At 46.5% G+C, this 13,722-nt stretch overlaps 1 protein-coding gene across 17 annotated transcripts in view; it reads right to left on the bottom strand.

Moving 5' to 3' along the window:
* AKAP13 (A-kinase anchoring protein 13) overlaps positions 1-13,722 on the bottom strand; it is a 253,883-nt gene that overhangs the window by 118,394 nt on the left and 121,767 nt on the right. For all 17 annotated transcript variants that reach the window (XM_074317388.2, XM_074317391.2, XM_074317390.2 and 14 more), the window contains 3 exons: positions 10,485-10,683; positions 4,886-7,985; positions 1,166-1,302 (listed from right to left, as the gene is read on the bottom strand). In XM_074317388.2, coding sequence (XP_074173489.2) covers positions 1,166-1,302; positions 4,886-7,985; positions 10,485-10,683 — 3,436 coding nt within the window. The remainder of the gene's footprint in view (positions 1-1,165; positions 1,303-4,885; positions 7,986-10,484; positions 10,684-13,722) is intronic.

Below are 13,722 nucleotides of genomic sequence, written 5' to 3'. Positions count from 1 at the left end.
TTGGTTTTTTTTCTTTCTTTCTTTTTTTTTAAACAAGCATGGAATCTAAAACTGAGAGCAGTGTTAGTTTCCTCATTTGAAAAGTTAATAGCTTTAAACAAGAAGAAAAACCATCTCAAGATCCTGAAGAAAAACATTTTTGAAAACTTACTGACTATTAAATATACAATCAGCACATATGATCCAGCAAATCCACTCCTAGGTAAATGAAAACTTATGTCCACACACACTTGGCCACAAATGTTCACAGCAGTATTACTCACAACGGCCAAAAGGTGGAAACGATCCAATCGTGCAACAAAATGTGGTACACTCACAACGGGCCATGACTTGGCAATAAAAGGAAATCAAATACTGGTCAATGTTACAACATGAACTTTGAAACATGCTAAGTGAAAGAAATATGTGGTCACAAAAGACCACGTATCGTATAATTCCATTTCCATGAAGTTCCAGAGGGAGCATATGCATATCAACAGAAAGACTACCAGGGGCTGGGGGGGGGGGGGGGGAAGGGGGGGCTGCTTGCTAATAAGTAGGGGGCTTCTTTTCGGGCTAATGACAATGTTCTAAAATTAGACAGCGATGACAGTTGCACGCCTCTAAATCTATTAAAAACTACTCAACTATGCAGGTCACTTGAATGGGTGGATTTTACGGTATGTGAATTACATCCCAATAAAGCTGTTATGAAAAAAAACTGAACCTTTTTTCCCATCACTAAAAATGTCTTACTTCATACTGTACAGTCAGTATAGAGCTCTAAGTTCAAAATTTTGTTTTTGCTGCTATCAGTTTCTGTAAACAGAAGAGTCAGGTTTGAAAAGGGTTACCATATCCCTTCGGTGGTAATTCTCATGTTGTAACACATGAAACTTAATGACAAATTGAAAAGTCTTGCGCTCACAGGGAAAATCTTTTTCATCACCATCTCCCAGGGACCCATGCGGGTGAGCCCAGAACAAAACTTTGCCCTGTGGTGCACACCACTTATGAAGGCTTAACTGCAGTGCCACGTCCACGTTTATAGGTAATGGAACGAGAGAAGGGGAAAAATACTGCTGTGAAAAACAAATATCCCCCAACAAGGAAACACGGCTATAAATCACACACAGCAGACCACGCTCGTCACAGGCTGTGCCCCCACAGACCTGCTGCCACTTACCGTCTCGGTCTTCGGGTCTTGTCTCATCATCTTAAGTGTCGTGGCCATGTCCCCTCCAGCCACCTCCTCGGAAACTGAACTCTCCCTGGTATTACTCAGAAAATCCACTTCATCGTCAGCTTTTGTGTCTGGCATTTCTGAAGAGAACAAGGGGTTTACAAAGCACATTTGAAAAATTGATTCCTGTGCCTCACTATTTACACAACATGCTCCAGGTTTCGGGTGTTTTGTTTGTTTTTGCTTTGGTGCTAAACGGAAAGGTATTCTTTGGCTCGCAGGAGCTGGTGTCATGTCTGACCCTGTGGTAAGCTATTCTTGTATCACAAGGTTGTACGGTTTCCCCCCAGCCTTCACATGGGGTTGTAGCGAAGGGAAGAGCCAACTCAATGTCGACTGAACTTCCATTTTCACTCGCTGACTTACACATGGAAAAGTAAATGCACGAGCTCCAAGGAAACGGATTAACACAGCTGACGCTAGGCAGTCCATTGTGACAAGCAACCAAGAGGCAATGTCTGCATTTGTGCAGCACAAAAAGGAAAGAACCGCCGAGAACGAGCTAAAGCCTTTGGGAAGAGTCTTTCTTTTAAAAACACACTACACACACTCATTTAGCCAGGACTGCAATTGATAATACGAAATGATTCTAGTAAGTTATTTCTTGTTTTAACTTTTGTTTCTTCCCAAACCAAAACATTATCACAAATTAGCAGTTCCTTTTTTGAAGAAAAAGTTATTGTGTGCTTTCTTTAGAATTAGGCTCAACAGATGGAACAGTAGTGGTTTCTGTTACCTGACCACCATTTGGTCAAGCAAGTCCAGGAAGGAAGTGATAAACTGCGGTCTGAAGCAAATTTAGGCTTTGACCCTCTTTAAAGGGGGCTGGTGATTACCAGTCAAAATTCACCGTGGTAATCCAAATAGATGGAACTATAATACCATCTAAATTTCACACAGCAAGTTTTCTGTGGTTGTTATTAACCTAGTCATGCCTCTATATTCTGGCAGAGAAAACTGTCCTTACACCAAAGGGCAGAGAGAGATTTCCTTCACCAAAGAATAAATTATATTAAGACTTTATTCTAATAGCATATTGTGACATGCACAAAGGTCTACCTTAGATTTAGGCAAGTTACATTTCTATAAATGAACATTCACAAATCTCCTTTCTTCTTCCTTTGCCCTTATATAATCTTACTAGCAATTTAAAAATTGGCAACCAAGTTTGCTTGCCCAAAGAACCAAAATCTGTCCTACATTTCAAAAAAAAAATGTGATTGAACTTAAAAAAGAAAAACCTGGCTAAGTAATCCCATTGGAAGTATTCCTGGATCAAAACATTCCTGAGTGAGTTAGAGTAATTTTTTTTTTTTTTTTTTTTACTGCTGTTGATTTTTATTCTATTTATTTGGGGATGTGATTTTTTGGCACAACCTGACTATCCTATACCCAGCAACTGAAAACACATCTTTCTGACACGCAGAGGCCAGTCACAATGGCAGAGAGTGATTTCTGAGACCTAAGGGGTGGTGGCAACCTGGGCAGGACTGGCCTGGCTCAGATATGCACCACCAGCTTCCCAAAGCACTGCAACTAATGCTCCTGAAGGGTGCAGGGCCGCGGCCTCCTTTCTAACTGGAAACTGTGTTTTCCCCGTTTCAATTTCTGTTTGGCTTGAGCTACAGCGGTACATAAAAACTGAAGCCAGTGTCACTGCGGCTCCTTCCGCATCAGAAGTGAAGCCCAGGTCTCTCCACTCACAAAACACGATGGTTATATTCAGGAGTGGACTATCAACTTCCCAGAAAATACCCTTTTGGTGCTGAGATCAGACTCAGGGGCTTTTTCTCTAAGGCAATGTGGCCGGGGACTTTCCCCAATCCTGGCTATTTTCTGAAAACAGCAGCTTCCATCACTGGCTGCTTCTCTCTGTAGTTTTAGATCATGAGCACCGAGCACATATGACTCCTTGGTAGCAGAACAAGTAACCCACCCACACATACCCACCAACCCCAAACCCAGAGATACTGTTGAAACGTCATCCGTTTTCCTTCCTAAAACCTGAAAGTCTCAAAAATCGTTTCTTAGCATCTTGACTCTATTTACGTACATGTCAAAGTCTGAAATGCTCCCTGCTTTCCACCGTTTCTCACAGGGTACCACAGACACCACGCTCATGCAGTTTGCACTTGCTTGGGTTAAACTCTGAGGGAGCCAGAGAAATAATGCCAGCCCAGGCAGCCAAAGACGTAGCACCCAAATGAGAAGAACACAGAGCCAGGCATCAGTTTACAGCCACTCCCATTCTTCTGAAATGTCAGCCTGCCAGCGCCCCCAAAATAGACTTGTTGTCGTGCCTTATTTTAAAAATTAGAGACCTTATTTCTCATTTAAATTCTGAGCTAGCAGCCAATAAATTTCTATCACTAACAATCCAAAATATTCATTGGAGCAAAAACCCGAAGTCACCACAAAATTCTTCCTCAGGTCTCTTAACTCCCTCAACTAGAGGGCGGGGAGAGGATTATAAATGGTTAAAAATGCTTAATCGGGGAAAATGACTATTGTGTTTCCACTGCTTTTTCCTAAGCCACTTCTTGTTCTATTTGTTCGTTTCTCTACATACCCCCACCCCCACACTCTGAACTGTGTGCTACACTTAAAGGATTTTCAGCAATTAGAAAGAACAGCAAAACCACAATCAAACAATAAAAAACCAAACAGGCTACTTCTTACCTACAGAAGCCTAGGGGCAAGCATGGAGACAGGCCCTCGGTCTATACCCGGTAGCAAAGGGCGGTAGCCAAGTGTGTACCACACCGACCTTGAAACAGTCCGGGAGTCAATACTCCAGTTTTGGCTGCGGCCTCAACCCCCAGTAAGTCTCCTTCAGAGAGCTGACTCCCACCGCGCCGCCGTGGTTTCTTTCTCTTTGCTCTCTCTGGGCCCGGTTACCCATAGATGCAACAGGCTGCTGTGTGAGCAATCTGCTCACTGCAGCTGCTTCACCAAGATAAGCAGACACGACGTCTGCCCTGTGGCAGCAGCTCAGCAGACTGGGCTGGGCGGAAATCCTGCATCCTACCCCTGCACTGAGCAGGGTCCTGAATTCCCAGACTGCTGCCCAAAAGCAACAGGCAATGGGACAGGAGGTCTGCTCCTCAGGCAGGAAAAGGAGGGAGTGAGTTCCCTTCCCCCAACCCTCACCAATGACCTAATACCACCATTTGGGATGTGGGACCGTCAGCTTAGAAGGATAGAGTTCCTCATGAAACCACTGACTAAATTTGCTCAGAACACAGAGTAGGCTGACAGGGAAAGAAAGGACTTTCAGGCTTGTGAAGACGCCGTGTTCTCAGCACCGTGTCTGACGGCTCTAGAGAAAGGACTAAGCCGTGGGAATGGAAACATCTGCTGAATTCCTTCACTCCTTCCGCGCGCCGGTGATCTAGTAGGCACTGAGTTCCACGTTAGGCAACTGACAACTGCTCCAGGGTGACAGACAGAACATGGACAGGCTGAAGCAGTCAAGCCAGGAGTCCACAAAATCTGTCCACACCCGCGATGACGCCTCCTCCTGATGATGAACGTGGCAACCTACCTGAGGCGCACAAGCGTCTAAACAACAGACACCTCTGTTTCTGAATTTGACAGCACACCACAGAGACCCCCCAGGGAACTGCCCCTCCGGTTGCTAATGCTGCATTCTGCTTTGCTTACCTGTCACCGCCTCTGGTCCTTGGGCTGGCTGGACAATCTTCTCTGGCTCCAACCTTCCAGCGGAAGGTCCTGCACGGTTCCCAGGGGCTTCTTCCCCAATCCTGCCCACGTGCGGGGTCTCCCCAGGCACGGACGCGCTCTCCCGCTGTTCAGTCCCTGGGCCTGAGTCTGAAGGACTGGACGGTAACAGGGGACTGACCGGCCCCTCTGTGAACAGGGCTCCGGAGGCCTTGACACGCTCTAGGACGGCATCCACGATGCGACTCGCAGCCTCCTCGATCGACTCAGCTCTCGAGGGCTGATGCTCCGCTTTGGCAGACAAGATGCCAGGCAGAGGGGGACCACCCCCTTCCCTGCTCAGGGCCCTGTCATCCCTGGGTGAGGACCCCGTGTCTGCAGGGAGCTCTCTAGCAACAGGCTGTAGCGGGACGGGACGTGCATCCTCATCCACGCGTGCCTGTTGGCAGTCGCCCGTGCTAGAGCTCCGGTCGGCTCCCTCCAGCCTCGCTTTCTCCCAACCGAGAGGCACCATCTCTGGGGGTGCAGCGCGCTGGAGGTCAGTCACACCTGTGTCTGGTACAGCGCCTGGCAAACTCCGGATCACGTTCTTCTCCTGGCTCAACGGCACTTCTGGAGTCGGGAGGCCTTGAGCGTTGCATGATAAATCCTTTCTTCTGGCCCCAGCAGCTCCTTGCATGGCATCGACCCCTGGCACGTCCCCCAGCACATTTCCACCCACCTCACAAGCAGGGCTCTTGCCCTGGGACTGAGTGTTTTTCACTCCCACATCCAGAGCCAAAGATCCATTGCAAGTAAGAGCCTCAGAGTCACCTGGCAGCAGAGGTGAGCGGCTGGGCTCGGCACCCAGGGCTTCCTGGCTCGAGTCTGCAGCCAGACCTGCTCCTGGTGGCACCAGGCTCTGTGCAGCCCCACCTTCAGTCAGCAGTGGCACTGGTGGGGCCACTTCCTTGTTATGTTTGGTTTCTGCGTTCAGACAGGCGGAGGGTGTGCCCTGTGCGGCACCGGCTTCCAGCGCTTTGTCCCCGGCACAGGCAGCTGAGCTGGGCTCTCCACAGATGCCCGGGGCCTCACGCCCAGGAGGGGCTGCTTTCTGCGCTTCCTGCAACATCCCTGAAGAAACACCGGCATCCTTAATGGAGGAGCAAGTCACTGCTTTAACCTTGTCATCTTGTCCCTGAGCTGCAGAGCTTTCTAGAACCACCAGATTTTTTCCTTCATCAGTCAAACTGGAATCTGGGGCCAAAGGGGCCTTCCCCACATACAGCAGGGACGAGTCAGTGGGCCCCTCGGTATTCTGAACCTCAGGGGCTGCTGAGAGGCAGGGATCCCCCTGCTCCCCACCAAATCCTACGAGACCAATGTTGCCCATTCTGGGCTGGAGATCCAGGGCAGGGGAGGCGGTGCGGCCTGCTGTCCCGGCTTCTAGCGGCTGCCTCTCTCGATCAGTTGCATCCCGGCCATCTCTACAATCTTTAGTGGTATGTGGCTCAGGAGTTGCTGTTCCCTTTCTGCTCTGGGAGGGGACAAGAGAAAGTGCGTCATCCCTGGTTACTGATTCACTGCCTGGACGGCTTGCCAGAGAGAAAGTCCTGCCCGATGTCACTGCCTGGTCGGGTACTGCTTCTTTGTCAGTTTTGGGGACAGTGGCATGTGGAGGTGGAAGCACCACGAGCATCGTTGTTAAAGATGTTTCTAATTTCAAATCTCCTTCTTGGCCCTCTTTGTCTGGAATTTCTAGAGGACAAAACCCCACATCTTCCTGGGCGTCTCCTCCAGGGGCAGGGGTGGCTGAGCGAGCCTGTGGGCCCTCAGAGCAGACGGCCGTGGGCGGAAGTTGTGTGCTGGGCAGTCCTGCAGCAGTGCTTCCCGGCGGGGTGGCTGTGTCAGCACGATGTCCTGCAGCCACCGCACCACTAGAAGGCCCTGTGTCCTGTCGCCATGCAGAGGCAGCACAAAGGCCCTGGTCTCCAGCTGTAGGACAGACGGGTGATTTGCTGTCTGGGCCTGGAACATGAGATGAATTCGTCTCTGATGTCTGACTTGGCATCACATCTCTTTGTGGCCGGGAAAGGGTCACATCAGAGGGTGACACTGCCTCACGTGTGTTTGCTAAGGAAGCGTCAGGTTCAGACCCATCTGAAATCTTGTCTTTCGCAGCAGCTGGAACGACCAGAGGGTTCTGATCTACGAGAGCACCAGTGCTCGCTTTACAACTTCCTGAAGTTTCAGTCTCTGCAGTTTTTTCAATGGAGGTTTCTCCATTACTAAATGCAAGTGAAGATTCAGCAGGTTGGTCGCCCCCCAGGGACCCGGTGGCAGCGACACAGGTGGGAACACCGGCTTTATCCACAGGCTTGCTTGTGCCTTTCACAGCAGAGGCTCCAGCGGTGCCGACAGGTGAGTTCTCAAACCTTTCCTTTGTACTTTCCCCTGCTTCGGCCATAACCTTCTGGGGGGCAGCATTGGGGTTCACGAGACCGCATTCTGTCTCCCCTGCAGTCTCTGGGACACTGGCACCTACTGCTGAATGGACTACCACATCACCTCCAGACACACACGGGGCCGTGCCGGGCTCCAGGACCACGACTCCCGGCAGGACAGCGTCTGCCCTGCCCAGAGCTGCCTGGTCTGCGGCCACTGCAGCAGGGTTTGCTCCAGTTTCTTCATTTGCGATTCTGCAGGATGCAAGGCCTCCGGTGCCCCGTCCTCCACACTCAGACATGCTCTGAAGGCGGCTGCTGGCATCAGACACTGTTCCAGAGTCCACAGTCAGTGCTGGCTCCGCCTCTTCCCCTCTTTTCTCCACGCCTTGATTTTTTTCCCTAGACGCACAGTCTGTGTTGCCTTCCTTCCCCACACGGGACACATCAGGGGCACTGCCAACCTGCCCAGTGCCTCCTGGGCAGCACGGAGGGTGCCCGGTACCTGCCCGAGTTGGAGAAAGCTGCTGGCCGTCCGGGGACACTGGCGTGCAGGGAAGACACTGCCCATCCGCAGCCTGGGCAGCGGGCAGCCCTGCAGGACCTTGCGCTGTCATCATTAAAGCCATCGGATGGTCCATCTGCTTGAGGTTTGTTTTCTAGGTGGAAATGAAAGAGACGTTTTAAAAATTGTTCCTGGGAAAAGATGTCACTGCCGCTTATAAGCAAAAATCCTGTTGGAGAGAACTCACTGCCATTCCAGCCCTTCTAAGGTCACACGATGAGCTGATCTAAATAAATACAAATACATTTTCTCTTGTTCACTTTCCTCTCTTATAGCTACAAATCCAATGGGATGATAAAAATGGTCAAGAATACATAAGATGACTATTTTCTATATTATGAACTTATTTTGGAAAGTAGCCTAAAACTGAGCCTCAAAAACCTTATTTTAAAAAATCACAGTGGCTATCTTCAAATGAGCAGCTGAAAAAGATACCTTTTATAGAGTCTTCAGAGGGTCCTCATATATACAAGTGAAAACAAATCCTAACCAGCTGGGTAAATGCTCTTTGATCAGAAGGCAGGCAGAGGCTCTGTGCCCTAAATTCTCACTGAGGAGTTATACGGTGTCCTTTAATCCCCCAAATACGCCCCATTCAGCCTAGCTTAACAATTTTAGCTATGAGTTCATAATTTCAAGAACAGTGGCACGATAGATATTCTTTTACCGTTTGATCAAAGCAGTTCCTGTTGTCTAATACCAAATATTAAGTAAATAAGAACATCCAACTAAAATACTTAATTCTTGATTATTCTCAGACGGTAATGTGGTTGGAGGGTATTTTAGGTCATCTCAAAAATGGGTTTTGCAACTTTAAAATATTTTTTAAAATGTAAAGACATAACCAACTACATGGCAATGGTTAAAATAATCAACCTGATGGGAAATGCTGTGCAGTTACTATAAATGTTAAGTACGGATATCATACTGAAATCAGAAAAATATTCACAATACAATGTAGAAAAAACATAACATCTTTAGCTAATCTAAGGTTGTAATTATGCAAAAATCACAGGTAGAGAAAAACAAATACAGTTGATCTTTAGGGGGAATTTGCTTTTTTATCAAAATTACAGGAGCTCTTATAATACTACTATTTATTTGGTACATAAAAGCTACTTTTAAAACATCTGGTTTGCTCTTCACTCACTATCTGATCTATTCGAATAATCCCATGCCTATCGCTGCCCACTGTCCTGTCAATTCATTTATTTGCTCAGTCAGTACAGAGTATTCCCTCATCAGACTAGTCCTGCCTACTTACTGATGTATTGTGCAAGTTTACACGTGTAAGCGTAAAATGAAGACTTTCTTCTTATGCAAGTCCTTCCAATAAGAGAGTACAAGCAAGGAACATGGATTTGCACTAAAAGCTTCTGGGCTATGCTCCTCGCAGTATGCAAAGTTAGTTTGCTTCCGTTCCTGTTGAGGGTATAACAGTCGCCTAAAAATTATGAAAGCTGGTCATTACATTTAATGACGGGTGAACATTATAGAAGAGACATTCTGAAAACCAGGCGGTGCTGCCTGCAAAATTTTAGAAGCTCCTAACACATGCATCCTCTCTGTTTAAATTTCTCATGGTTTCCTGTCAACTATTCTCATACCCTGTGGGTCGCTTTGGCACCTGCAAACTGGTATTTTCAACTGGACTATCATTCACCTAAGAAGAGGAGCTCCGAAGGGCAAATCTGACTTCCTGGCAATCCATTCAGAGGGTAATAAAATGATACCTGCTCTGGAACAAACATGACTGGGAAAGGCGGAGACAGGCTCCTCATACAGCCCTACTGTGAAGTGTCTTGGCCTCCTGGTCTCAAAAATAATGCCTGCTCCCGAGGAAGCCTCTGGCATCGAGCTGACCCTAGACGGCCTTAAATGAAATTATTGTCAAGATTTTTCCAAATCAAATCAGCTCTGAAATAAACTGGGTGGAAAAACGATCTAAACTTAGCCTTTCAGATGTTATGTCCATGAGAGATGTACCCGGATGACGTTTATATTATCCATAATAAATGCCAGGTGGCGTCTGTAATGTTTTTATGTCTGGCAACAACTTTATCTTGAAGGCTTGAGTGGATTATAACGTCTTTATTTTTTTAGTGATCTTTTTACCACACAACTATCGATTTAAATATACTAGCACTATCATCACTCATTGAAATAGTTGTGAAAAGGCTTTTTTTCTGAGTGACTGTGGTTCTTGTTCCTTAGCAACAATCTCAGAAGCTCCTTGGCTCATTTAGGTTTATAAAGTTAAACCAACAAATTTCTAAAGGTAAACAGACAATTTCCTTTCTTGCCAGGAAAATTTAGTTCTGGTTGTTGCTTATGTCTGTATCTGCAGTGGTCTGTGTATCTTCCAGGATTTCAAAGCCCTGGCAAAAACCAGTGCAACAGTCAGTCTCCTACGGCTCCAACCCCAGTGCTAGTGCTGTGTCTGTACGCAGTAACATCAAGTACTGCAAAAACCACTTTATTTACAGATCTCGCAATCTTTGAGGGAAGCATTTTTACATTTTAATTATAGAAAGGTTCACTGGGGGAAGGGGTGAGGACACAGAAGACCAAAAACGGAAATTTTCTTCCTTACCATTAGCTGCTGTTGGATGTTCATAAGTTTACAAATATGTCCAGTGCAAGTGTCTCCAGCAAGTGGGCATTTGTCGCGTGCCTGGGACTCCGAGGTTAATGTATAGATGTCCAGCTCCCGATGGTGCCTGACAGAACAGTCTCCATAAGGTATTTCGTAGGACAAACTGCTCCAGGAGTCTGGCTCTCCCGCATTCTCCCTGTAAGCAAGCATTCTCTGGTTAATATACAGGTATGTCCTGCCTCCCAGGCGTAGTTTGGACCCGCCAAGGCTCATGTAAGATGGCGAACCTGACGGCTTTGGAGGTTCGGAAGCAGAAATTTGGTTTGCACAGTCCCCAGTGATTCAGGCATATAACTGCTCCATCCTCCCCACAAGAGGTCACAAATGGGTTAAATGAAAATTGCAGGATTCCTCCCTAAGGATGTCCTTTCGACTGAGATAAAGAGAAGTCTGCATTCTTAAAATAGTTAATATTATGCTAACCACCAAATAATGAGGAAATGTAAAGAGGCTGGTGCTAGCCTGGTGTTCACAGAAGCAAGGGCTTATTAAGCACGTCTCTTAACAGAGGTTACACCATATGCTACCACTAATTACACTGGGACGGGAAGATCCGCTCCCTGTGACCCAGGCGAGGCAAGGGCACCCCAAGTTTACTAACAGTAGCTGGAGTAGGCACCCCCAAAACTCTCCAAGTCAACTACATCGCGAAAACTACCACGATGCCCTCTCACGTTATACTTGGCAGCAGCACGATCGGGTTGTATTTTGAGGGAAGCACTTGGTTCCAAGAACGTCAAGTTAAAATTTTTTAATTTAAAAAAACAGAACTTTGCTCAACTCAGGTCATTACTGTGGACATAAAAGGGTCCACATACTAAACCTGACAAGCTCAGGGTAGGCCAGCATGGTGGGCCCTACAAACTCGGAGACCGAAAGTAGCCACACAGGATGCTGTGAGCATAAAACTCCTACCTAAAAGCGAGTCATGGCAGGGAGTCACATCCTGAACCTGTAGCTTCCTAGACAAAGGTCAATCTTTACTTTAAGTGAGCCTGTCTATTGTCTTTTTGCATCTAAGGGAGCATACCCTTGGAATGTCAGTCACCACTTTTTCCAGAACCCTTGGTACAACCTCGCACCAGAGGAAGAGACCTCAGAACCACTCCTGGTTATCTTGTTCCCCGAATACCATCTCCGTGTACTGTAAATGTTAATTATTAACTATCCTATACTCACCAGTGTAAAAAATGTATGTGTCCCTCCGTTTTATTTATCCAATCCTAAAGATTTCCCAGATTTGCTTTCTACCACGCCCTTAATCTACCATCAATGATGCCCTGTAACCCTCCTTTGATACTAATGTACAAAATAAGCTACAAAACTGCCATTCTCCAGAGCGTTTTCTCAATCCACTTGAGTGTTTTTGCTCCTGGCAATTGTCGTCAATTTGGCTCAAATAAACTCATAAAAATTCTCTACAGGTTGGAATGTTTCTTACATCATTACAAACATGCCTCATAAACACATAAAGCTGACAAAGGCATGGGTGTGTAAAAAACCATTTCCGGGGTGAGCCTCAACACCTGACATGTCTTTCTGTGGTTCTCTCTGATGAACCAGGATTGATAAAGTATCCCAGCGATTCTGGAAGATGGAGGAAGGTTATGTTCGCGATCATGTGTGAAAACGGAAGACACTACAGAATTAAGAAGAGACATGCTACCCACTGATAAATATGAGAAAGGAACACTTCTTCCACTCTCCTCCCAGTGTTTTGTACACTCACTCATACCTGTCTGTCACAATTCACCAGAGAATACGTTGAATTTGAAAGCTAAAAGCATGCTACAGTGGACAACCTATAACCACCTGGAGAACCACACACTGGCTGCTCCCAAAGAAAACTACTGTAGTTTTCATGCTGAAGAGTGACTCCCGGGAGCTGCTTAAGATGAACTTGGCATATATGCTACGCTCAATGTCTTATGTATTTACCAAGCTGCTCTGTTCTGAGTAAAGTGACCTCAAACAGAAAAGTACCTATAAGACAGTCACTTCAAAGTCCAACTGAATGACTCAATTGGAAACCAATCAGCTATACCACACGTGGGGGTAGGAACGTCTCTGTGAAGCCAACTTGGAAGCTTGGACTGACACTGTCACTAAGTCTGCTTAACCGTGGGACAGACATTACTGGCGTATCTGCTTACTTAGATTACCGCATAAAGCCACACTCCAATAAGAAAAGGTCTTTGAAAGCAGAACTTGATTTACATACCACCATTCAGTGCGAACCAAATACGACAAGCTAAGATGGGGCTGTCTGTCAAGGCAGAAACCATTAAAAAGTGATAATGACCGTTCCCAGCAAAACGGAGTTTTTTACCAACCTGACCACTGTTAATTCTCAAACTTTTGCCCTTCTAATATCTAGCCCTTGGGAACTTCCCTTCTGTAACCACAGCCTATTTACCATCGACTTCTCTAGGGCTCTCCTTCCAGAGGAATGTGCTTTTGTTGCCATGGTTACCTCTAAGCGCTAACCCTTCAGGCCCCCATTCACTGTCCCTGTGGAGTTTTGGTGCTTCTACTCGTCTAGATACCAAAGACTAGTCAGTGTCATTATTCTCCCACTGACTTCCGTGAATATCTGTTGCCACTGGGCCTTTTCCAAACCCCTCTTGCCTGCAGGTCTGGGTAAAGCCTACCTTCGGCAAGGATTTCCGTGCCAGGGACAATTCTAGGCGCTGGTGATACAAGCCAGCACCCTTGTCCAGCCGGAGCATACATGGTACACTTAGCAAGGGAGACAAGAGCATTCAGGTTCTAGAGAACACCTACTACTTTGGAAAACAGCAAGAGCTGAGGAGAAAAATAAAGCAGAGAGGAGGGTTGCAATTTTACAACAACCTGTGATGATGGGTCAGGAAAAGCCTCGCTGAGGTGACAGTAAAGCCAATGCACTTTCTGCTCTGTGTTCAGCCCTGTATAAAACCTTTACTGGGTCCACTAATAAAACCTGGCAAAGCTCTGTGTGTAAGAATGTTTACTGCAACTCTAAGTATAATAGTATTAAAAATGAGAAACAACCTAGCCAAGTCAGTAATTAGAGGGCTGTTTGTTAAAGACCAGATCTACAGACTATTATGTAGTCATTAAAAATTACTGAAATAACAGTTCAAATCTATAATGTTCAATGAAATTAGCAAAATAAAAAGGACAAAAACATGCA

Source organism: Rhinolophus sinicus, chromosome 13, assembly GCF_057876585.1.
Source record: "Rhinolophus sinicus isolate RSI-liver-muscle chromosome 13, RSI-T2T, whole genome shotgun sequence".
NCBI classification, from domain to species: domain Eukaryota; kingdom Metazoa; phylum Chordata; class Mammalia; order Chiroptera; family Rhinolophidae; genus Rhinolophus; species Rhinolophus sinicus.
This window is presented reverse-complemented; position numbering and strand designations above follow the sequence as displayed.